General features: G+C 45.4%; 2 protein-coding genes across 4 annotated transcripts; one reads left to right on the top strand and one right to left on the bottom strand.

The window, feature by feature from the left end:
• Nucleotides 1-1,027: 1,027 nt before the first annotated feature.
• On the bottom strand, nt 1,028-4,617 carry ZNF575 (zinc finger protein 575). 3 transcript variants are annotated; one of them, XM_081031771.1, is made up of 4 exons: nt 4,430-4,617; nt 4,054-4,163; nt 3,464-3,562; nt 1,028-2,977 (listed from the first exon to the last, which is right to left on the bottom strand). In XM_081031771.1, the coding sequence occupies exons 3-4, from the start codon at nt 3,543-3,545 to the stop codon at nt 2,319-2,321; spliced, it is 741 nt and encodes a 246-aa protein (XP_080887897.1). In that variant the 5' UTR covers nt 3,546-3,562; nt 4,054-4,163; nt 4,430-4,617; the 3' UTR covers nt 1,028-2,318. The 3 variants fall into 3 exon arrangements, with proteins under 3 accessions (XP_080887897.1, XP_080887896.1, XP_080887898.1); XM_081031770.1 differs by having other exon boundaries at nt 3,464-3,577; nt 4,430-4,613; XM_081031772.1 differs by lacking the exon at nt 4,430-4,617 and adding an exon at nt 4,284-4,328.
• A 3,848-nt stretch (nt 4,618-8,465) lies between these two features.
• ETHE1 (ETHE1 persulfide dioxygenase) lies at nt 8,466-23,771 on the top strand. The gene is made up of 7 exons (XM_081031086.1): nt 8,466-8,627; nt 8,994-9,138; nt 9,247-9,395; nt 20,864-20,993; nt 22,781-22,870; nt 23,265-23,381; nt 23,575-23,771. The coding sequence occupies exons 1-7, from the start codon at nt 8,547-8,549 to the stop codon at nt 23,625-23,627; spliced, it is 765 nt and encodes a 254-aa protein (XP_080887212.1). The 5' UTR covers nt 8,466-8,546; the 3' UTR covers nt 23,628-23,771.
• Nucleotides 23,772-24,688: the final 917 nt, after the last annotated feature.

The following is a 24,688-nucleotide window of genomic DNA, read 5'->3' as shown; positions in this document are numbered from 1 at the left end:
ATGGTTGCTTTGGAGGAAATCTCCCCCGGGCAGCTCTGTATGTAAACGTGGGTATAATTGTGCTGCCAGGTGTGGAAGGACTTGCATCCTCTCTCAAGGCCTTGCCGTGTGGCCTTCAGGCAGCAGCACGCTCGTTTCCATTTGCCTGCTGGGTTCCAGCCCTTACGCTAGAGACTCCACGCACCATCTCTCAGTCCATCCGCCATACCCTTCTGACCTCAGCTCATTACTTCATTCCTTTCCTAACCTCTGTATAATAGTATGTGCTAGGTATACACTCTTATATTGTATCACAATGCTAACAGTCAAACTTACCAGTCTTTTCCTCTATAATTGGCACTTTTTGTGTTTTAAAGATTCTCTACCTCTGAGGTTACTCAGATAATACTCCTTTATTTCCATCTAAGTGAGTTTTGTGTTTCAAATTTAGATCTTTAATCTCTAGAAACTTGTGTATGGTGTGAGGTAGGGATGTGCATTAGTTTCCGAATGCTGCTGTAACACATTACCACATTCTCTTATAGAGAGGTTAGCAGTCCAAAACTCAGCCTCAGTGAGCGAAAATCATGGTGGCAGGCGTGGGTTCCTTCTGGAGGCTCTAAAGGAGAATCAATTCCTTGCTTTTCTAGCCTCTAGAGGCTGCTGAATTCCTTGACTCATGGCCCCACGTCATTCCGGTCTCTGCTTCCATTGGCACATCTCAGACTCTTCTGTTTCCCTCTCCCATATAAGAACTCTTGTGACTACATCGGGCCCACTGGAATCAGGATAATCTCCCCATCTCAAGATTAGATCCTTAATCACATCTGCAAAGTCCTTTCTGCCAGATGTAAACTAACACCTGGTTCGGGGGATTAGGGTTTGGACATCTTTGGGAGACTATTATTCTGCCTACCGCAGGGTCCCATTTAATTTTTTTTCCATCTCAGCTGACTCGTAGATTAGCCTTTCCTTTCCCCACTCATCTACAGCAAGGGGTTGGCAAACTACAGTCCATAGGCAAAATCCAGCCCACCTGCTATGTTTTAAATAAAGTTTTATTAGAACACAGTCACATTCATTTATTTATCATAATGTGTGTGGCAGCTTTTGCGCTATAATACCGTAGCAGAGTTGGGTAGTTGTGGCAGATGCTGTATGGCCTGCAGAACCTAAAAATAGATACCATCTGGCCCTTTACAGAAGAAGTTTGCAAGCCCTGCTCTACAGGTGGGGTTGTTACATGTTAGGACCAGGGCTTCCTTACTTGTTCTTCAAGATGGACTTATTTTTTGCCACTACTTGACTAGTGTCCACTTCCCTCACTAGACCAGCTCTGTCTTCTTTACTGCTATGTTCCCAGCACCGTGTGCAGGTCCTAGCACAGTAGGTGCTTAATACATATATGTAGAATGAAGAGCACTCCAATGTTAGCTTGATCATCTTATAGCGGGAGAAACTTGCTCCAAGAAGGGAACTGACTGCCTGAGATGATGCTTGCACCCAAGGCCCTTATAACACTCCCATTTTATAGATAAGGCATCTGAGTCCAGAGAAGTGATAAGACTTGTCCAAGGTTCTGTAGCTTGTACATAGTGGGTCAGGGCTGGCTCCAAAGCTTGGGCTTTAAAAATTTTTTATACTATCAGTAATATACCCTTTGTTCTTGCTTTTATCATTTAGCATATCTTGGGAATGTTCACATCAGTACATATAGAGCTGACTTTTTCCTACAGCTACATCTTCCATCCTACGGCCGTATTATAATTTATTAGCTGGTCCCCTATTGATGGGAAATATCAGAGATGGGTTGTTTCCCATCTTTGGGCACAACCATCATGCTGCCGGGAATACCTTGGCCCGTATGCCTTTTCACGTGCTTTGAGTTTATAGGATAAATTCCTAAAAGTGGAAGAGTTGACAGGAGCATGTGTACATTTTAAGTATTTTATAGATAGGGTCAAATGGACAAAGTGGAGGCATCAGTTTAACTTACAACACTAAGGAGAGACCTGGTCTCCCCACATTCCTCACCAGCCCACAATGGTAGCAAACCTTTTTTACCTTTGCCAAATGAACAGGTGAGAAAAACCAAGCCAGGGCTTTCAAACCACAGCTTCAGGTCCATGGTCTGGGACCCAGGGTTAACTCTGGGTGAAGCCTTCCCTTCCCCAAAACGGTGAGCATAGAGTTCCTCTGCCTCTTAAGTTTGAGACCAGTATGAGGGGCCAACATTCCTGCCAGCTAGAAGAGGCAAGTCCATACAGCCTGGTTTGGAAATGCCACCTTTTTATTGACCGGGGCTGGCGGCAGAGGGGGCAGTGAGCCAAGGGGAGGGCTCACTCCCGGTCTCCCTGGTTCTCAACCTGGTGGTGGCTGCGTTGGTGAAGGAGCAGGAGGCGTTTCTGGCTAAAGGCCTGACCGCAGCTGGAGCAGCGATGCCGCGTTGTGGCCTGGCTGCCTGGCGCCGTGGGGGGATCATGACATAGGCGATGGGCGGCCAGTTTGGAGGGGAATGAAAAAGCCTTGGGGCAGTGCGGGCAAGGATAGGGGCGGGCATCTGTGGCATGGTGCGTGTGGCGGTGGGCTGCCAGCTTGGAGGGGTAGCAGAAGGACTTGGAGCAGTCAGGGCACGGGTAGGGGCGGGAAGGCGCATGGGTCCAGAGGTGGGCTGCCAGCTTGGAGCGGTGGCCGAAGGCCTTTGGGCAGTGGGGGCATGGGTGTGGGCGGGCGCCGCTGTGCGTGAGGCGGTGGGCTGCAAGCTTGGAGGGATAGGAGAAGGCCTTGGGGCAGTCAGGGCATGGGTGGGGGCGGGCGCCACCGTGTGCCAACCGGTGCGTGGCCAGCTTGGACGGGTAGGAGAAGGCTTTGTCACAATCGGGGCAGCGGTGCGGGCGCTGGGGCGGGGGCCTCCGGCGGGGTCGAGAGGGCTCCCCCGCAGATGCGTCGGGCCCAGGAGCCAACTGGCGGGGCTTCTTTGGCGAACCCTGGTGGGGAGCTAGGGAACAGAAAGGCTGGTAGGCTCTAGGCAGCAGCCAATGCCCTGAGGCTAGGCCAGGTTGCCCCCGCCCACACGCGCTTTGATACGCGCTTTGATGTTCGAGTGTATCTGGGCACCTCAAGTATCATATTGAGATCCCCCAAACAGCATCCATTATTCTAAGGGGCTCCAAAGGGTTACCTACCTGAATCCCCAAAGCTAAGTCTTCTCCAAAGCTACTTAGGTGTCTGCTTCTATTATGTTCCCAAATGATCACCCTGAAATACCCCATGTTATCCTTCCTGCCCTTCTCATTTCCTGAGCCCTAGAAATGATCACTGAGGGGCTTCCAAAGTCAATCAGGAAGATTCCCCAATTGGGGGTATTCCAAATGGTCATCACCCTGGGCCCTCAAACTTTCACTAAGAGTCCCTCAAAATGTGATTCTGTTAATCCCAGTTCCTGGAGAATGCCCCTCTTTCCCCCAGGCGTGGCCGATCTCACCTCCTCCTTTGGTTACCGGTTCCTTGCCAGTAGGACTAGGATCTGTGGCCTCGGCCGCCGACTCTGAATCTCGCTCCAGCATCTTGCTCGTCCAAGAACCTAAAAGAGGAGAGCCTAAGGCAGGGGGCGATGCTTGTGATTATCAGGCAGATGGGGATAGAGCTAGATGGGGATAGAGGTGGGCCTAAAATCACGGTCCTGTTTGTTTAGAAGCGGGATCTATTTAAATCTGGGAGCGTAAAGCTAGGGCGACAATTGCGGAAAGGAGGAGCCTAAAGCACAATGCGCGGGGCCATACAAATCTGACCTAGAAGCATTCCCTTTGCAACTTAGACCCAAGGTTGGCGCCTCGGAGTGGAGTAGCTGGGCCTCTGCAACTTAATTCGAACTCCTGAGCGCGGGGAGGGCGGGGCCCCTATGTCCAGAGTGAGCGGAACTTCCCCACCAGAACCTCCCAGCCGAGGTACCTCCGACGGGAATGGGTGGAGCTACACAAATAAGATCTCAAGTCCGAGGCTTTGCAGCCCAGACCCAGGGGAGGGGCCTAAGAGCTCAGTGGGCGGGATTTCACGTCGAAGGGGTAGTTTTACCCGGTTTTTGGTTGTCTCAGTCCATTGACGCCGCCTGGACTGCTAAATTTCTTCCTTGCTGCTAAATTTCATCCCCCGGTGGAGTAAGGCGTGGAGGGTAGAGGGGAGACCTGGAGGAAGACACAGAAGGAACGTGGAGTGTGTTGAGATCCAGAGACCACCCCCAACGGACCCAAGCGTCAGGCCTCAATGCACCCCTTGGGAGCATGGGCATTCGGGCACCAATGCACCTCCCCAAGTCTCAGTCACTGATGCAGTCCCTCCGGAACCTATGCCTCAGGACCCCAACGGATCCTTCGCCGGGAGTCGTAACGTCCTGCCCCTAATCCCTTTCCCGAAGACCCAGGCGTCTGGATCCCGACCCCTGCACTCTCACCTGCAGACTGCCCCTCCCCGGGGGCGGGGCTCCGCGCCCCTCCCGCGGCGGCCGCGGCCGCAGCCGCGCTGCCCTCCGACGCGGCGGAGTTGCACCGCCTGCCGCGCGCCCAGCGAAGGTAGGGGAGGGTAGGGAGCGCGCGAGAGCTGCTCGGCCCAACCTCATTTCCATTCCCTCCTCCCACGCTCGGCCGGTGGGGGCGTCAGTACGCGTGCGCAGTCGCGGCCAGTGGAGGCTGCGGCGGGGGAGACCGAGTAGGGGAGGGTGGGTGCGCAAGGCGGACAAGTTGGTGAGCAAGCGCGGAACCACCGGCCGAAGGACCGTAGGAAAATGTACAGCAGTTTGCGGGGCCTACGGTGGCTGACTGGAGTCAAGCACATGCAGGAGCTAACACGGAGAAGCCGCGCTTAGACCTGTCACTGAGACCACCCATCACAGGCCCCTTCGTTCCGCGGGGAGCCTGAATTCTGTCTGCCGAAGCAGTTTTAAAAGCTGGCTGCCCATTCCACCCCTCAAGGCGTTTGTTTGCAAAAGAGTCTGGCTAATTCCTGGAGTGAGGGCGGAACGGGGCTCCGGACCGAGCTGACGCCCAATAAAAGGCACGTTGTTTGCATAGCGCCCCAGCACCCTTCGCCATTGGGTGATTCAAGATTCTCAGCCCCTCACACCCCCAATGCTACCGTCCAGGGGAAGGGGTCAGGGGCAGAGTCTCGAGGTGCTCAGGCCCGTGTTCCCGAAAGGGTTGGAGCTCCTGGTGCCACGCCCGGGGTCGCATGCTTGGCAACCTTCCCCGGGCAGTGACCGTGCACATTCCCGCGCAGTACTGAAATGACCCTGAAGTGCCCATAAAAATCCCCTGCATGGCTGGGCTTTCAGTCTGATAATCCACGAAGGCTGGTGAACCTTGGGAGCTCCGGGAGTTAGTTATAGGGAGGGGTTATTCGGGCTCTGGAGCCAGATTGCCTGGGTAACTGGTTTGGAATCTTGGCTCTGCCGCTTTCTAACTGTGCAGTCTTGGGCAAGGCATTTCATCTTTCTGGGCCTCAGTTTCCTCCTCTGTACAGTTGAGGGATGTTAGAATTAAATTCCGTAACCAATGGAAAGTGTTTAGAACAGTGCCTCCAGTGCCCAATAAATGTTACCAATACTGCTTTTGGGGTTTATGGTGCATTAAACTAGGTCATGACAGGGTCAAGTTTGTCCCAGGAACAGCAAGTGCGCAGACCTCAAGGTAGGAAGGAGGGTGCTATGTTCAGGGTATATCTCCCATGGCGTCATGCCATGCTCCACATTTACTGACCTTCCAGTTCTTGTACTGCCCTGGTCAGTCCTACTTCAGGGCCTTTGTACTAGCTCTGCCCTCTGCCCCCAAGGCCCTTCCTCCATCAATTTGCTTGCTGATTGCCCCCTCAGTTCTCACCCCAGATACTACCACTGCAGAAAGCTTCCCCTGCCCACATGGAGCCCCCTTCTCTCCATTACTCTGTTGCCCTATCCCCCTCATGTGCACTTAATAATATATACCTGTCTTCTAGAGTGTATGCTCTCTTAAGATGGACAACTTTTCTATCTTGTTCATCTCTCTGTCCCCAGCATCCACTACAAGGCTTGGCACATATTAGGTGTTCAATAAATCTATGTCAAATTAATGCTTGAAAGAATTAACATCCAGGAGCCCTCTGTGATGGGAAGGTAGAATGATGGGGAAAATGCAGAATTTGAGGTCAAGGAATTGGCAAGAGACCTAAGCTGAATGGGAAACCAACGGAGGGTTTTAAATACAGGAAGTGACATGGATTAGTTTGCATTTTTATATACTCTTTTTAAAAATCATATTTTTAAATATGATTTTTACATTATGGAAAATTTCAAACTTACACAAAAGGAGAAGGAGGGGAAGAGTGTAACTAACCCCCATATACCCATCACCCAAGTTCAACGTGTCCAATCTTGTTTCATCATCGCCTCAACACCCCTCCTTAACTCCACTGAATTATTTTGAAGCAAATTCCAGAAATTTTGCTCAGAAACACTTCAGTCTGTGCCTCTAAAAAATAAGAACTCTCTTTTAAATGTAACCACAATATTTCTATCACATCTTTCAAAATTTAGAGTGGTTTCTTCATGTTATCACATATCCCAAATTGCCCCTATTGCCCCCATGTACAGTTGACCCTTGAATAGTGTGGGTTTGAACTTTGAGTGGGTCAATTGAAAAAAATCTTGTGTATAGGGGACCCTGCATTTCTAATCCACATTGTTCAAGGGTCAAATGTAATCTTTTCTTTTTCCTTCCCAAGCACAATGTTTTGCTTTATTTTAAACATACAGAAAAGTCAAGAGAATAATAGAATTGTTCTCTGCATTAATAATAGAATTGGTCACTGTCAACAATTATCCAGTCATGACCAATGTTGTTTTATTTCCCCCCACCCACCCCTCCCAGGTGAATTTGAAGGTATATGACAGACATCAAATCCCATAAATATATATTTTTATGACACTTGGTTTGTTTGAATCAGGAGCTAAACATGATCCACACATTATATATATATATGTGGTGTGATTCTTTGGTTTCTTTTTCATTGACATTTGAAAAGGGCTCACTCTGGTTGCTTCACGGAAAACAGGTTGTAGGGAGGCAGAGTGGGAGCCAGAAACCAAATGAGGCAGCTGTTATATATGTTATAATATTAATTACCAGCATTTATTTAGACTTATTATATACCACGGTGATTTATATCACTGTCCCGAGTGATTTACATGCATTCATTCATTTAATCCTACAGCAACTTTTTAAGAGGAAACACTACTATTATCCTCATTGTACAGAAGAGGAAAATGAGGCACAGAGTGGTGAGGTCATTTATCCAAGGTCACACAGCCAGTAAGTAGCAAGGCCAGGATTTGAAACCCTGTAGGTTGGCCCTGGAATCCCAGTAATTTGCTTTTGACTCCCTCACAACTGAACTACTTGTAGTCTACTGTTGACCAGAAATCTTACCAATAACATAAATAGTCGGTTAACGCATACTATGTTGTATGTTATGTGTATTAAATACTGTATTCTTACAATAAAGTCAGCTAAAGGAAACAAAATGTTATTAAGAAAATCATAAGGAAGAAAATACGTACATAATTTTATGCATTCAAGAGATACCTAACTTTCTCTTAATTCATATTTCTAGACTATGTGGTTCAACTGCACATGTTATCAAATTGTCACAATCTCCAAAAAAATTTCCAGTATATTGGAAAAAAATCTGTGTATAAGTGGACCAGTGCAGTCCAGACCCGCGTTGTTCAAGGTTCGACTGTAGTTGCCAGAAACTCTTCCTCTGAAGCCCTGCACCTGGGTTGGAAACCATGACTATGTCTCTGTGACAAAGTGGCTTAGACCCCAAGCAACAGTGGGGTGTCCCATTCTCACTACTGATATAATTCCAAAGAGGAAACTTTCGACAGTCTATGACTAGACAACGCAGTTTCTCAATTTTAGGTCTTTGGTGTAAGTGAACAAACGCCATTTTTGGAGGTTCACATCCCAACAGAAGCCGAATGAACCCCCAACCTGATTTTGCAAGATATAATGCAAAATTATTTTTGAAAATGATTTCTTCCTGGGAAGAAATAAGCATTCCTGATAAAATAAGCAATTTAAAAATAAACTTTAATGGGGTCGAATGTTGTTCTGGGAGCCAGGCACCCACTCTGTAGTTACTGAAGTGACCTGGAACCAAACATCTTTTTCTTTCTAATAATGAGGAGTCAACCACCCCATTTTCCTATAAAATGTCCCCAGGGTTCTGAGTGTACTGGGCCTCCTGTTGGGTTTCTATAATACTTCTCTTCCTGTCTGTGCTTCTCCCAGAGTCTCTCCCTCGCCCTGTTTCTCTGGGTCTCACTGTCATCTCGGACTCTGGTCTCTCCCTACCAGTCGCAGCCCAGCTCCCCTGGGCCGGGTCCTGCTCCCACTTCCGTGCCTGCGTCTCCTTTAAGGCGGGCCCCACCCCCACTTCAGCTGGCCCCGCCCCTCCCTGTCCCTCCGGGTCAGCCGGGTGTACCCTGCTTCAGAGGGTGCTGGCCTCGGCTCAGGCCCCATCTGGCTGCAGGCGCGATGGCGGCGGCAGCACTGAGAGTCGCAGGGCGGCAGCTCAGCCAACACAGCGGGGCTGGAGCCCCCATCCTCCTACGGCAGGTGAGAGCTGGCGGGACGGGAGAGCCGGATCGCTGGGCCTCGGGCCGCGGCAGGGATGGAACTCCTGGGTCTTTTAAATGGGGAGAGATCTGGGAGCCCCTGGGCTCGGGGCTGGTTCCTGGGTCCTTTGCAGAAGAGGGTGCTGAGGACCCTGATTTGAGGGTGTTAGAAAGTGGGGGCTGATCGGTTCTGATGGAGCGGGTTGCTGGGGCCCCAGACTCCTGACTCTGGGGGAAGGAAGTGTCTGGGGTTTCTGCTTCTGGATCTTACTTAGGAAGGGAATCGAGCCGAGGCCTGGACTCCCCGAGTCCCCAGTGAGTGGGGGTCTGGTTCTGCGCTCTCACCAGCCCCTCAATCCCTTCCCAGATGTTTGAGCCCAAGAGCTGCACCTACACGTACCTCCTGGGTGACAGAGCGTCCCGAGAGGCCATTCTTATCGACCCGGTTCTGGAGACTGCGCCTCGGGATGCCCAGGTGGTCAGAGAACTGGGGCTGCGGCTGCTGTATGCTGGTCAGTCTGGGGACCAGACTCCTGGGTCTGAGTGAGGCCGGGGTGGTGGGGGCTGGGAAACCTGCGTGCCCTCTGCCCTCCTGGACCTGGCGCTCCTCTCTCTCCCAGTGAACACCCACTGCCACGCGGACCACGTTACGGGCTCGGGATTGCTCCGGTCCCTACTCCCCGGCTGCCAGTCTGTCATCTCCCGCCTTAGCGGGGCCCAGGCCGACCTGCACATAGAGGATGGACAGTCCATCCACTTCGGGCGCTTTGTGAGTTGGATGCTTCGTGAGTTGGATGCTGGGTCCCCCAAAGGGTGGTGGCCTGGACTTCTTGGACTTAAAGGGAAGAGGGGGCTGGTGGCCTGGGCTCCTGAGTCCTGGGGTAGGAGGGGCCTGGGGCCTGGGTTCCTCACCCAGGTTTCTGTCTTTGGGAGAAGGGAGCCAGTAACCCAGATGCGGCACTGGGGCAAGAGGCTCTGGGTCAGTGTGTTTCTGGCCCATCCCCTTAAGTCAACAGCACTTACAGTTTCCTACAGCTTTGCAGCAGCTCCTTTGGCCTGGCATCTCCATAAAAGTGGACTGGGGGTTGGAATGCCTTGGCCAGGACTGAGAAAGACACCCAGCCTTGTCTGCTGAGAGCCACTGTTGGCGAAAGTAGCATCCTGTTGCCCAGGGGCAGGACTAGGTTGAGGCCAGCGAGGTGCCTAGGGTGCAACATTTAAGGAGGTGGTCACTCTCAGGGTGGGTACCTTCCAGTGACTTGCCTCCTTAAATGTTGCCTTCTGGGTACAGTCTTGCCTCACTCAGCAGTCTGGCCCCAGCCCTGCTATTGCCTCACACCGGAAAGGTTCCTACCTTTCCTCCTTTCTTTGCTGCAGGCATAATCCACACGTTTCCGGCCAGAATTTCCACCCAGGGCAACACCGAGGGATGGGGAGGGCCCTGGGGCAGGGAGAATGTGTGTGGGGGGGAGTTGTTCTCAGAGGGAAGGGAAACAGCTGGCAGGGCTTTTCTCTGATCAGAGTTGCTAAAGATGTAGAGTTTGGCTGATTTTGGGGACAGAATGTCAGGTGACAGGGTGAGGACTCAGCCTCCAGGTTAGAAGGTTTTGCTAAATGGGGATAGCTGATCTGAGTCAGAGTATTTAGCTGAAATGGGGGCTGGGGTGAGGATGGGGTCAGAGGATTCAGCTACAGTGGTTACAGCTTCTTTATTTCAAGCCTTTTTCTGGAAGTAGGTAAAAAAATTTCATTGTACGTTTATGTAAACTGCATTCAACCGTCAGGTGCTAATAAGCATTCCTTGGGTTGACAAACCTTAGAAGAGTTAGGAAATGGTTGGATTTTGTGTCAAAATGAGCCCGTTGTTAAACTGAATGAGTGATGTTTTCAATGAATGAATGTTGAAGGTTTTAGCTGTGGTAGATTTAGCTTCAGTGTTTGCTTTTTAAAACAGCGTTATTGACATAACTCACAAACCATCAAATTCACCCATTAAAGTCTACAATTCAATGACTTAGTGTATTCACCACGTTGTGCATCCATCACTACAATTAATTTTTGAATATTTTCATAACTCCAGAAAGAAACCCCACAGCCCTTAGCTATCACCCCAGCCACTCCTCCTTTCACCCCTGCATGCTTAGGCAACCACTAACCTACTTTCTGTCTTTATGGATTTAGCTATTCTGGACATTTCATAGAAACGGAACCATACAATATGTGGCCTTTTGTGACTGGCTTCTGTCACTGACCATAATGTTTTTAAGGTTCATCCATGTTGTAGTGTGGATCAGTACTTCATTTCTTTTTCTTGTTGGATAATAATTCCACTGTATAGATAGACCACATTTTATTTATTCATTCATCAGTCTATAGACAATTGAGTTGTTCCCACTTTTTGGCTATTATGAATACTGCTGCTATGAATATTCACATACAAGTTTTTGTGTAGACATGTATTTTCCTTTCTCTTGGGTAGATACCTAGGATGGATGTCGGAGCCTGCCGACGAGACGAACGGTCCCTGAGTAGGGAGTGAGGATAAGAAAAAAGAAGACAAGAGACAAAGATGGGGTCGGGAGGGCAAGCAGTGCTCCTTAGACTGCTGCACCGACTTTATTTTACAGCTCTCTTTTATGCTCACAAAGACAGTAAGATTACAGCAGAAGGCTGATACAGCAACTACAAAGTAACCTTGTTGTATTTTGATGTTTGGCCCTGACTGCACTCCCACCTTTAGATAAATCCTTCTCCCCGGAACAGATGTTTTCTATCTGTTTCTTTTGTTTAGATACGCTCCCCTTGGGATTTACTACTGCCAAGTTGTGCTTGACTCATTTAGTTTAACTCTTTATGCGTCAGCTCACCACAGATGGAATTACTGGATCATATGATAACTCTATGTTTAGCAGTTTGAGGAACTGCCAGACTATTATCCAAAGTGGCTGCACCATTCAATGTTCCCACCAGCAGCGGATGAGGGTTCCAGTCCCTCCACATCCTTGCCACCACTTGTTATTATCTGTCATTATGATTATTCAATATATATATTTTTGGTTTTCACCTGAGTTCTTTATAAACCTTCAGCGATGGGCACATTTCTTTCTCTCCCTTTTCCTTCTCACACGTTAAAAAATTAAATTGGAACGTATGAGGTGTGATCGAAAAATACATTGAATGTTTACATTAAAAAATGTATTACAGTAAAAGATACATTGCCATTAATGCCCCTCACAATACTCCTCCTTGCTTCAAACACACTTACCCTATATCCATTTTCTGAAGCGGTTCTGGAAATCCTCTTTCATGAATGTCTTTACTTCATCTTTCGTCATGACAATGCTCCATGTCACACATCGCTTCTGATATGGCAATTTCTGTCAACTACAAACATTATGGTGTGTCCTCATCCTCCTTATTCACCAGGTCTGGCACCATGAAACTTCTGGCTCTTCCCCAAAGTCAAAATGACCATGTAAGGAAAACGTTTTGAATTGATTCAGGATATTGAGGCAGCCCCGATAGTGCAATTAAAGACACTCGCGAAAGAGGACTTCCAGAACTGCCTCAGAAAGTGGCAAGAATGATGGGATAAGTGTGTTCGAAGTGATGGGGAGTATTTTGAGGGGGATTAATGGCAATGTGTCTTTTATTGTAAAAATTTTTTTTTTTAATTTAAACATTCACCGTATTTTTTGATCACACCTCGTACATATGAGTATAATATAGTACAAAGTGCACATATTGTACATGTGCAGCTTGATAAACATTTGAATATCCACTACCCAGATCCAGATCCAGAACTTACCCCTTCACCCCAGAAGGCTTCCTTGTCCCTTTTCCTGGCCGTTGACACTCCGCCAAGGGACCATTCTTCTGTCTTAACCGTAGATCAGTCTGTCTGTTCTGGACGTTTTAAACAGGAATCATACAGTGTGTACTTTTTTGTGTCTGGCTTCTTTCACTGTCCATAATGTTGTGTACAGTTGTAATTCTTTCCTTGTATTGCAATATATAGGGTTGACAAACTTTTTCTGTAAAGAACCAGATAGTAAAATACCTTCGGTTTGCAGACCATATGGTCTTTGTTGTACCTATTCAGTTCTTTTCGTGTAAAAGCAGCCACAGACAATGCGTAAATGTATAAGCATGGCTGTGCTCCAATGAAGTTTTATTTGTGGCCACTGAAATTTTAATTTCAATAACTTTCACGTGTCAGGAAATATTCTTATTTTGATTTTGTTTCAACCATGACGAAGTATAAAAACGATTCTTAGTTTTCAGGCCTTACAAATCTGGCGCATTGGCCATAGCTTACCAACCTCTGACATAGAGCATTTCATTGTGTGAAGTTATGACAACCTATCCATTCTCCTTTTGGTGGCTGATCCCAGTTTGGAGCTATTATGAATAGCGCTGTTATGAAGATTCTTGTATAAACCTCTTGGTCAACATTACCCTCAGTACCAAGGAATGCAATTGCCATATCACATAACTGACATGTTCAACTTCAGTTTTTTGAACTGGCTGTACATTTCACATTCACAGTGGGCCAAATTTGGATGGTTTCATTGTAGAATGAATTTTCTGTTTTAATAGGCAGTAATAGAGACTTGGACATTTTACCTCCCTTGAGGGGTGGTCGATTTGGAAAGTTAGTCTTTCCTGTTAAATATGCTGATTGAGGGGGGTGCTGCTCAAGACATTTTCCTACTTTGCTCAAGACAGGTCCTACTTTGGAGAGTCTGATTTAATTGTTCCTGGCAGACACAGGAAACGTGATCACCAGTGGCCCACATAAGGATCTCAGTGCTTCCTCCTATTTGAATTAAACATTTGAAATTAAATATTTGAATTGTGGAACAAGTATTTTCCTCACCCTTATATTTTATGAAAAATTTCAAGCATACAAATGGAAACGATAAATGTGCAGCATACACATCTATCCATCCATCACTCCATCTTATTTTATTTCCACAAAACAAGGAAGAAGGCTTAGCTGATGGAGGTTCAGAGTATTTAGCTACAATAGAAAATGACGTTTGGGGTTTTCGAGTTTAGAGGGCATAGAAACAATGCATGATTATATCAAGATTAAGTACTTTTGAAGAATGGAACAAAAGAATAAACTTGGGGACTGAAGGGGAAAGAAGCCGAGAGCTTACTTGCCACCAGGGGGCAGTATGGGCCGAGGGAACTGAAAGGTGGAGCGAGCTGAGGGCTTGCAACGTGATCCCTTTAGCGGGGTTTAGCTGATGGGGGTAGTTTCAAAACGTCGCTGCTGCGGAAAACCGGAAAAGAACGGGAGGGGAGTTGCGTCCCGTGTTTGATGCATCATGGAAGAGAAGAATGAATGTGTTGAAAGAATGGGGGCTAGGCAGGCCCAGCTGGAATATTCTGCAGCTGAGATCACTCAAGTTTCTGGAACAGTTGAAGCTGCTTTAGGTCAAGGTGTTAGGTGTCTGCCACTCACAACTTTTTATGTATTTATTTTTGTGTTTTTAGAAATTTATTTTTCAATTATAGTTGACATACAGTAGTGTATTACAACTTTTTATTTTTAATATTTTCACATCCCTAGTAAATCGAAATAATAGTACAGTTAACATCCTCATTACTCTTCACCTAATGTTGACCAGTTGCTGACATTTTCTAGCAAATTTGCTTTGTTTTTCTCTCTGTATATACTTTTTCCCCCTTCGCATTCGAAAGCTAACTTGCAGACATTTCACCTCTAAAAGCTTCTAAGAATAATGGTGTTCTCTTCCTATATCAGTACTTCTCACACTCAAACTTTCTGGTCTTAGGACCCCTTAACCCTCTTAAAAATTCTGGAGGACCTTACAAAGCTTTTGTTTATGAGGGTTCTATCTAGCAATATTTTTTAATTTTTATTGGGGATTATTGGGGAACAGTGTGTTCCCATCAGCTCCAAGTCAAGTCATTGTCTTCAATCTAGTTGTGGAGGGCGCAGCTCACTGGCCCATGTGGGAATCGAACCGGCAACCTTGGTGTTATGAGCACTGTGCTCTAACCAACTGAGCCAACTGGCCTGAGACTTTTTTTTAAGACACAAGACTATAAAAACATACATCCTTTCAACTGTCAGAACAATGACATTATCACAGGTCATGGAGCTTCTGGAAAACTCCACTGAACTCTCATGAGAGAGTGAGAGTGAAAAAGGGCAAAAGACATCTTAATACTATTACAAAAGTAGTTTTGATCTTGGAGCCCCTCAGGGTTCCCTTGACTACACTTTGCTAACCATTCTTTTACAAAATCTTTGTCACACCTAACAAAATAGACAATTAAATCCAGCCATGTTCAAATTTCTCCAGTTGCCCTAGGACTCATTTTTTTACAGCTGTGTTTGGGAACCAGGACCCACTCGAAGTCCACACATGACATTTGGTTGCTACGAGGTGTGACAATTAAGTTCGTGAACTTGCCACCATGCACTTACATTGACAGCACTGTACAAATAACTCAGTAAGGTTTCATACCCTTGGTATATCAGTGTCTCACAGCTGTGTTCGTGTTGATATGTGGCGGTGTCTTGCTGAGTGGCGTTCATTATTGTTGTTGGGTATTTTTGTGTGCTATTACGAGAATGTCTGAGCTTGAATTAGAGCAACGAACAAACATTAAATGTCTTGTTAAACTTGGCAAGAGTGGAAGTGAAATCAGAGACATGTTAGTCCAAGTTTATGGGGATAATGCCATGAAGAAAACGGCAGTATACAGATGGATTAAATGTTTTTCTGAGAGGAGAGAACATGTCACTGAGGAAGAGAGGTCAGGGTGGCCAGTAACGAGCAGAACTGATGAAAACATTGCAAAAATTTGTCGAATTGTATGTCAAAACCATCAGTTGACTATTAGAAGCATAACAGACCAAGTAAACATCGAGAGAAAAGCAGTTAGGAAAATCTTAACTTGAAATCTTGTCAGGAAAAAGATGTGTGCAAAAATAGTCCCGAAGGAGCTCACCGATGAACAAAAGTAAAGGAGAGTCGAAGTTTGCCAAGACCCTTTGGAGAGGCAAGACGATGTTTTGGGCCATGTTATCACTGGTGATGAGACATGGGTGACCAATACGACCCTGAGACAATGCGTCAAAGTGTACAATGGAAGTCAGCCAATTTTCCACCACCAAAAAAGTTTCATCAGTCCAAATCAAGAGTCAAAATGATGTTGCTAACCTTTTTGATATCAGAAGGATTATTCATTATAAATTTGTACCAACTGGACAAATGGTTAACCCAGTTTATTATTTGGAAGTACTGAAAAGGCTGCATGAAAAAGTTAGACCACCTGAACTTTTGGCCAACAATTCATGGCTCTTGCATCATGACAATGCACCAGCTCACACAGCACTGTCTGTGAGGGAGTTTTTAGCCATTAAACAAATAACTGTTGGAACACCCTCCCTACTCACCTGTTCTGGCCCCTAATGACTTCTTTCTTTACCTGAAGATAAAGGAAATATTGAAAGGAAGATATTTTGATGACATTGAGGACATCAAGGGTAATACGATGATAGCTCTTATGTCCATTCCAGAAAAAGAGTTCCAAAATTGCTTTGAAGGGTGGACTAGGCGCTGGTGTTGGTGCATAGCTTCCTAACGGGAGTACTTCGAAAGTGACCACAGTGATATTCAGCAATGAGGTATGGAGCACTTTTCCTAGGATGAGTTCACGAACTGAAATGTCAGACCTCATATGTCTATTTACTCTCTTTTAAATCTAGAAGTTTCATATCCTTGCTGCCCCATAACATTGCCCTTTGAAGCTTCCAGCCTGTTGTCTTATAGAATGTCCCACATTCTGGATGTGTCTAATTGTTTTTTCAAGGTGTCATTTAACTTGCTTTTCTAAAACTTCTTCTTGTTATCAACTGAAGTAGATTGTAGATATTTTTGTATTAGTTAATAATAATTTAATAATAGTTAACAACTGCTGAGTATTTGTGCCTCACCAGGCATTGTGCTAACTTCTGTAAGTGTGTTTTTGCAGCATTTATCTAGAAGGATTTTCATAATCAAATATCGCTTGCTGAAGGCAGCAGGGAGTGGTAGGGCGTATGGCAAACATTAGGGTACATGCCCTATTTATAGGGGACACCCACTGCACAATTCAAATTGATTACTCATGTTTAGGAATGTAACCTATCCTCAGCCAAGCCTTCTTGTTTGTTTGTTTGTTTTTAAATAGAAGCTGCAGGTATACATTTTTGAGAAATTTTCCACTTTTTAAGAGTAAACAACAAATTCAGATTTCTAATAACTTCTGAGCAGTCCACACAAAGCACTTCTATGGCTGAACCTGACCACTAGGCCTTCACTAGCTCTTTTCTGACAAATAGGTCGCATTAAACCTCATAACCTCATAGTGAGATAAGAAATATTTTCCCCATTTTACAGAGAAGGAAATGCAGAGAGTGAAAGTGACTTGCCCAAAAATTACACTGAGAAAGTGGCTGAGCCAGGATTTGAACCCAAGAAGTCATGTGGTTGGTACCACTAGACCAGTGTTTTTCAAATTTGAAAACATTATTTGTTATTTTTATTATATAGCAATTGTCTGCTGGGTATTTTTCTAAATGCTTTACATAGACAAAATTATTTAATCTTTATAATAGCCCTATGAGATGGGGACAATTATCCCCGTTTTACAAATGAGCAGAGAAGCCCAGAGTGGTGAGGTAACTTGTCCAAGGTCACACAACTAGTGGTAATAGAGCCAAATTTAGAGCCCATGTCATCTGGCTCCAGAGACTGCTCATAACTCCTAGTCCATGTGCCCCCGCCAAGAGATAAATATTTTACATCTGGATTTAGAACTGAATCCTCAGCTTCATGAAATAACACTTACTCTTACAATCAGGCACTTTGAGATTTCCTATGTCATTCCATTCTACTCCATTCTGTTTTATTCCACTCCACTCCACTTTTTTGTGTCTAGCACACTTTTTATGTTCATCATTATATTTCTGGGATTCATTCATATTGTCACATATAGTTATAGTTTGTTCATTCTCATTCTCACTTTGTGCCTCAGTTTCCTCATCTATAGAATGAGGACAGGAAGGCTACCTACCTCATAAGGATGTATGTGGACTGAATGAATACAGCTATGTCAATCATTTAGGGACAGGTTGGTACAGGAGAAGGGGTCAGTCAATGTCAGGCTCTTGAAGAATAGGTAGACCCAAATGATGGGAGATGTACCTGGCAGAGAGAATTGCATGGGCAAAGAGGTGTGGAAAAGCCTGGTGCTTTCTGGAAATGACCCTGGGGTTCAGAGTAGTGGACTGTGTTGCAGAAAGGAGGATTTTATCGGCCATTGGGCTGGAAAGGTGGGCAAGCACCAGAGCAGGGGCTGAGGAGCCCCTCTAAAGTCAGGCCGAGGAGGGTTATGAGCAGAGAGGATAGGAAAAGGAACCCCTGAGGGGTTGGGCTCATGTGGGAGATAGATTGGAGGCTGGGAGGCCAGGGAGGAGGTTGGTGGTTGGTGCAAGCTGGACGTGATGAGACCTTAGATATGCAGTATTATTGGGGCAGATATTTCAGAGAACGGAAAGGTCAGATACACAGGGAGGCAAAGCCACTTGCGACAAAACTCAGTTCAAAGGGCCTAAGGAATCTTGACCCATGTGGCAAGCAGGATTTTGTTGAATTGATATTAAAATTTTGTTCAGTTTACACACACACACACACACACACACACACACCCCTTATATGTACTCTAACTGTACTAGTTATTTACAGCTGTTGTGCTTCTGAGTGGCCAATACTGTACCATAAGTATGGTTAAGTATTTTGAACATTATTCCTGAATATCCATTTATATTTTCAGTTCAAAAGACACCCAATTTGTTTTTTTTTGTGTGTTTTTTTTGTGTTTTTTTTTTAATAAGAGAGTATGGAAACACACAAAATAAAAAGTGAAAGATCACTCCTCTATCACCAAAAGATAATATTCATTTTGGGAGGGTGCGCTTTTTCCCACAAGATTTGTGATTTTGCTTTGTACTTGTTTTGCATTGCATGTATATCCTCTTGAATATGCGTTACAAAAGCGTTTGACTCAAATTAACTGAAAAATCCACACAGTAGCTTAAAAAAATAGGAGTTTAATTATCTGCTATAACAGAAAATCTGGAAGGAGTCAGTTCTCTCTGATTTGACAGCACTATCATTTGTGGGATTCTCTTGGCTTTTCCTTCAGGGTTGCAAGGTGGCTGCTGCAGCTGCAGCCATCACACGTTGTGTTCAGAGCCAGATGAAATGGAAAGGGGAGGTGACAGTCCCTGTTATCAAGGAGGGAAAAACTTTCTCAGAAATCTTTAGGGACTTACTGAGATCTAGTTGGCCAGAGAACTGTGTCCCAGACCACCCACGCTGGCGGGGAGGCTGGGGAAGTTCTTGGCTGGGCACAGTGATGCCCCCAACCAAATTGGAGATCTGTGACTGTATATTGGGTGGAGAAACAGGGTCTGCACATGGTATCCTTCAATAATTGGCAGATGACTGACCTGGACAAGGACGCTAATTGGTGAGAGGGGCCTCTATTAAGAGTGGAGAAGTGATGTGGGAGTGGGAACTGATCTTATAAGTGGCTGTTAGATCATTAGGGTAATAATTTTTCCCGACAATTGCTTCCCTTGAACTAAGTGTGGGGATTTAGATTATGAGAACTCCCGGGGTGGGCATTATTGCGTCCATTTGGGTCAGGTGTTCTTAATGGCAGTCTTGCAAGTGGCTTTGAGGGGTCAGAAAGTGTGCACATTTGAGATATTGATAGACACTGCTAAGTTGCCCTTTAAAATGGCTATACTGAGTTGTACCCACATCCCAGAAAATGTAAGGGGTTGCCTCAAACACCCTAAGCTACTCTGACAGCTGCCAATCTGGTAGGTGAAAAATCAAGAGTTTTTAAATTGAACTTTCTCCTTCCCTTCCTTTCTTTGAAGGGAGATCAAACATCTTTTCAGATGTTTTTTGACAATTTGTTTCCTCTTCTATGAATAGCTTATTTTTTTCTTTTGGGGGGTTCTTATTGATGCTTAGCAACTGTTTATATATTATGGATATTCACACTTTATAATACTTTTTTATACATGTAGCTAATATTATCTCTGAATTTGTTTATCTTTTAACTCTGATTTTGTTCTTTTCTGTAACGAAGTGAAAGTATTAGGTTCGTGCATAAGTAATTGCAGTGTTTGCAATTATTTTTAACCTTTTAAACCGCAATTACTTTTGCACCAACCTAAAATGTGGTCACATCTGACACCATTTTTCCTTAAGGCATCTGAATTCCTATTATGCTTAGAAAAACCTTCCCTAACTCAAGATTTTATATATTAATATATATTTTATATATCTATATCTCTTTCTATATTTCCTTCTAGATTTTGTTTTTTTATGTTTAGATCTTTAGTGTATTCTGAATTTTGTATTTTATTTTAATTTTAAAGTTACGTATTTAAAATTATATGTAAATAATATAATAAAAAAGGATAATATAGGAAAATATTATAACAATATAATATTTATATTTATCTATTTATATATTTATAAATATATATTTAATGGATACATTTTTTAAAAAGATAACACTGTACAAAAGGCTTTGTAACCTGCTTTTGCCCTTACTGGACATTAAACATCTTTTCATGTCATTAAATATTTGCGTATATCACCATTACATTTTATTTTAGTGATAATTTTAATGACTGTGTAGTATTCCATATGCTTATCTTTGTCCTGTTGATTTGCGAGATCTGTTGGTACACGAAGTACACTGACCACTGTGTGGTATATGTGTTACAAATGTATTCCCCAGCTCATTTGTTCCCTTTAAGTTTTGTTTGTGATGTTTTTGTCATTGCAAAACTTCAAACTGATTTCAAGTCAAACCATTGATCTTTTCCTTAATGATTTATGACTTTACGGTTCACATGTAGTATTCTTCCCTAACCAGAGGTCATATATTCATTTGTACTTTTGTTGCTATCACAGTTTTATGGTTTTATTTTATTGCCTTTAATTCATTTGCAATTTATTCTGATGTGAGGTTTGAGCCTGGAAATCTAACTTAATTTTTTATGAAAGAAAGGTTATCTAGATGTGACCCGGGGGGTGGGGTGGGGGCCCCTGGAACCAGTTTCACCACGAGGGCAAAGCCATTGGCTTCTGGGTGACTATCTGTACTCTCCCTCCCCACCAGGCCTTGGAGACCCGGGCCAGCCCTGGACACACCCCGGGCTGTGTCACCTTCGTCCTGAATGACCACAGCATGGCCTTCACTGGAGATGCCCTGCTCATCCGAGGGTGTGGGCGGACGGACTTCCAGCAAGGTCACAGGCCCCTGCCTGCAGCCTGAGATCTTAGTATAGTTATGTGTGTGCCAGGGTTTTAAGTATCAGTTGCAAGAATGAATGGATGAAATTTAAACTTTCAAGGGGTCAGGATTAAACTCAAGGCATTTGAGCTGCTAGAGTCGGGGAAAAGTTGGATTTAGGGCTTAGCTGATGAGGGAACAGTTAGATTGAAGGGTTTAGCTCATAATTATCTATTGTTGCGAAAGAAATTACCCCCAAACCGAATGGCTTAAAACACTGATTAACATTTATTATCTACAGTTTCTGAGAGCCTGGACTCCAGGAGCAGCTTAGCCGGGAGGTTCTGGCTCAGGGTCTTTCATGAGGGTGCAGTCGAGCTGTCAGCCTGGGCTGCGGTCATCTGAAGGTTTGCCTGGGGTGGGAGGATCTGCCTCCAACGTGGCTTACTAGCATAGCTGGCAAGGTGGCACTGGCTGTGGGCAGGAGGCGTCAGTTCCTCCCCATGTGGACCTCTCCATGGGGCTGCTTGAGTGTCTTCACGACATGGCAGCTGGGTTCTCCCAGAGGGAAGGATCAGAGAGAGAGAGAGAGACAGAGAGAGAGAGAGACAGAGAGAAACCCTAATTTTTAAAAATGACCTGTCTCTGAAATTAAACTTGGTCATTTCTGCCATATCTGATTTATTAGATGCAAGTCACTTAGTCCAGGCCCTTAAGTCAAAATAATGGGGATTAAGTGTCAACATTTTGAAGAGAAGAGTGTCAAAGTGTTTGTGGACATATTTTAAAATCCCATAACAGGTTTAGCTGCTGGAGATGTGGTAGGGGCAGGTGTGTGTGTGTGGGTGTGTGTGTGTGTTGAGTCCGATTTAGGAGTGTAGCTGCTAGGGGGCAGTTAGATATGAGGATTTAGCTGCTAGGAAGTTGTTAGAGTCAGTGATTTCATTGCTAGGGGGCCGTGTTACATTGAGGTTTAACTGCTGGGAGCAGTCAGATTCAGGAGTGTCTCTGTGGGAAGGGATTTCAGAATCTCAGGTTTAGCTGCTCTTTGACAGCATAAACATATACAGTGAGTGTATATGTGTGTGTGTGTGTGTGTGTGTGTGTGTGTGTGATTGACACTAGATTGGAAGGATTTAGCTGCCTTTCAGGGGGCAAGATTGGATGAGAGCGGGAAGGCAGAGCCACGATGAGCTGGCCGTGGGTAACCAGATCCCCAGGCTGCCTCTTTGCTTCCTCTTTCCTCTCTCTCCTTATCTCTCCATCTTGGTCTGTCTTTTTTTCTCTGAGGCTTCTAATCTCCCCTTTCTCAACTCCCAACAGTCATGAAATATAAGGATTTAGGCTGAAATGAAAGATGGAAAAACATTGCAGTGAGGTTTGCCCCTGCACCAATTGAGGACTTGGGGCTTTTTGTTGGAACCAAGTCTCCATTCTCTCCCTTGGCCTCACATCTTCAGTTTCTTATTTTCTATTATAGTCCACCTTCCCTGCCCAGAACCCTTTCCCCATCCCCAGAATGAGGGCCAACTCCTCGGTGCTTCAATGTGTCATCCCAACCTAATTTATAGCCACGCTGAATTTCTTAACCATTCCCCAATTCTTTGTACATGCTGTTCCACCTGCCTAGAATGCCCTTCCCTCTCCTTCTCTACCTAAATAAAGAGGTACTGGCAGGACATGAAGGAGAGGGTTTGCCTATAGTGATTTTATCCTCCCATCCTTTTCCTAAGGGAAGGGGTTAAAGGGGCTTCTCCTGTCCTCTCGATCCACTGACCTTTCCACTGACCTTTCTCTCCCCAGGCTGTGCTAAGACCTTATACCACTCAGTCCATGAAAAGATCTTCACGCTTCCAGGAGACTGTCTGGTCTACCCTGCTCATGATTACCATGGTGAGGGCTTCCTAGAGGAAGTGTGGCACTTAGAAAACTTACTATTAATACTATTTATAAAAATTAAAAAAATCCTCATGGTGCATGGGATTACAATTCCCAGAAATTCCTCTGGCCAAAAAGATCAAGTACTAAGTATAGATGTAGAAACTATGACTCTTAAAATACCAGAGAGCATGGGTTTCCCTGGGCCTTCCTTATAGAGTGTGGGGAGCTATGTGAAACTACATTTCCCACAGTGCCCATCAACGAGGGAAAGCCCTCTCAGGAACATCCTGGGAAAAGCCTCTTAATCCCAGGCCAGAGAGGCACTCCAAAGCTTCCTGGGAAATGTAGTTCTGGGCAGCCAAAGGACTGGACTGGTGAACATTCCTCTCCTTCTCTTGGCCACCAGGGCTCACAGTGTCCACTGTGGAGGAGGAGCGGACTTTGAACCCTCGGCTCACCCTCAGCTGTGAGGAATTTGTCAAGGTTATGGACAACCTGAACTTGCCCAAGCCTAAGCAGATAGGTGAGCAGATGGGAGCCTGGACTTCTGGGTCTGGGGGCCTGGACTCCTGAGTCTGAGGGAAGAGGAGGCTTAAGCCCAGAAATTCAGTTTCCCAAAGAAGGGCTCTTAGGATTTTTGGGTCCCCACTTGGACCTGGGGGGAGGGGGATGTCTGTCAAGGTCCCTTAGTTTCACCCTTGGTTTCTTCGTTTTAGACGTTGCTGTTCCAGCTAACATGCGCTGTGGGGTCCAGACTCCCCCTTCCTGACATAATCTCTGCCAGGTGCTAATATCCATTGAAAATGTACTAGGAGGGGTGAGGGGAGAGGTGCCATCCCTGGAGCCTCTCTCCTCTGTCCTTCCCTCACCAGCTCCTCGAGCCTCTTAAATAAAAATCTTTGTTGTTGTTTTTTGTTGTTCTGAATCTGACTTCTTTCTGTTTTCTGGGGGAACCAATTGGGCTTCTGAGCTGAGGTGCCTGGGGTTAGTTCTGGTCCCTGGAAAGGCCAGGTGAAGGTCCAGGGAGCCCAAAGTAGGAGATAGTCTAAGTCACAAGAGCAGAAGCAAACAGATATCTGGTAGGGCCTTCTTGGCTCCTTGGATTAGAACACCATGTTGAATTTGAGCCACTTCCCCCTGTGAGACCCAGGATAAGGTAATTCACTTCTCCAGGCCTAGTTTCCTTATCTGTAAAATGGAAATAATAATAACAATAATAATGAGGGATTGTGACTATCTAGTGAGTCCATATGTGTGAGGTGATTGGCACACTGCATGCATGGCAGACTTCCTATCAGTGTTAACTATTATCATTGCTATCATTTGGAATGATTTTCCAGGTACTTGCTGGCTTGGAGTGAAAGTGTGCCTAATGGTTTAAGAACATGGACGTTACAGAGAACCCATCTGGCATTAATATTAACAACATGGGTAGACTTTAGACAAACCTGTCCCTCTCAGCCTGTTACCCCAATTATGAAATGGAGATAGAAATCCCTTTTTTGCTAGGCTGTTGAGGATGAAATTAAATTAACGTGTATAAAGTGTTTAGCACAGGGCCTAACATCCAATAATCCTTTCTCACATACCAGTTATTTTCCTGTTTTTGCCCAGAGAGGAAAGGGTCTGGCTAACACCTTTAACCTCTGCCCTCCACCCCATGGGAAAGTGGGGAGGAGGGGACACACTTCCCCTCGTTTCTGGGCGGGTCTCTGACTCAGCTCAGGGCACCCCCTCCTCTTGCCCAGCTCCCCAAACCGGTCTAATGAGCCCAAAGGGCTCATTAGAGGGGAGAGGCCCCTATCTCCATTCCCCTCTTCCTTTCAGGAT

The sequence above is a fragment of the Rhinolophus hipposideros genome (genome assembly GCF_964194185.1).
Source record: "Rhinolophus hipposideros genome assembly, chromosome: 21".
Lineage (NCBI taxonomy): Eukaryota > Metazoa > Chordata > Mammalia > Chiroptera > Rhinolophidae > Rhinolophus > Rhinolophus hipposideros.
Note: the sequence above shows the minus strand (reverse complement) of the source record. Positions and strands in the feature narration are given on the sequence as shown.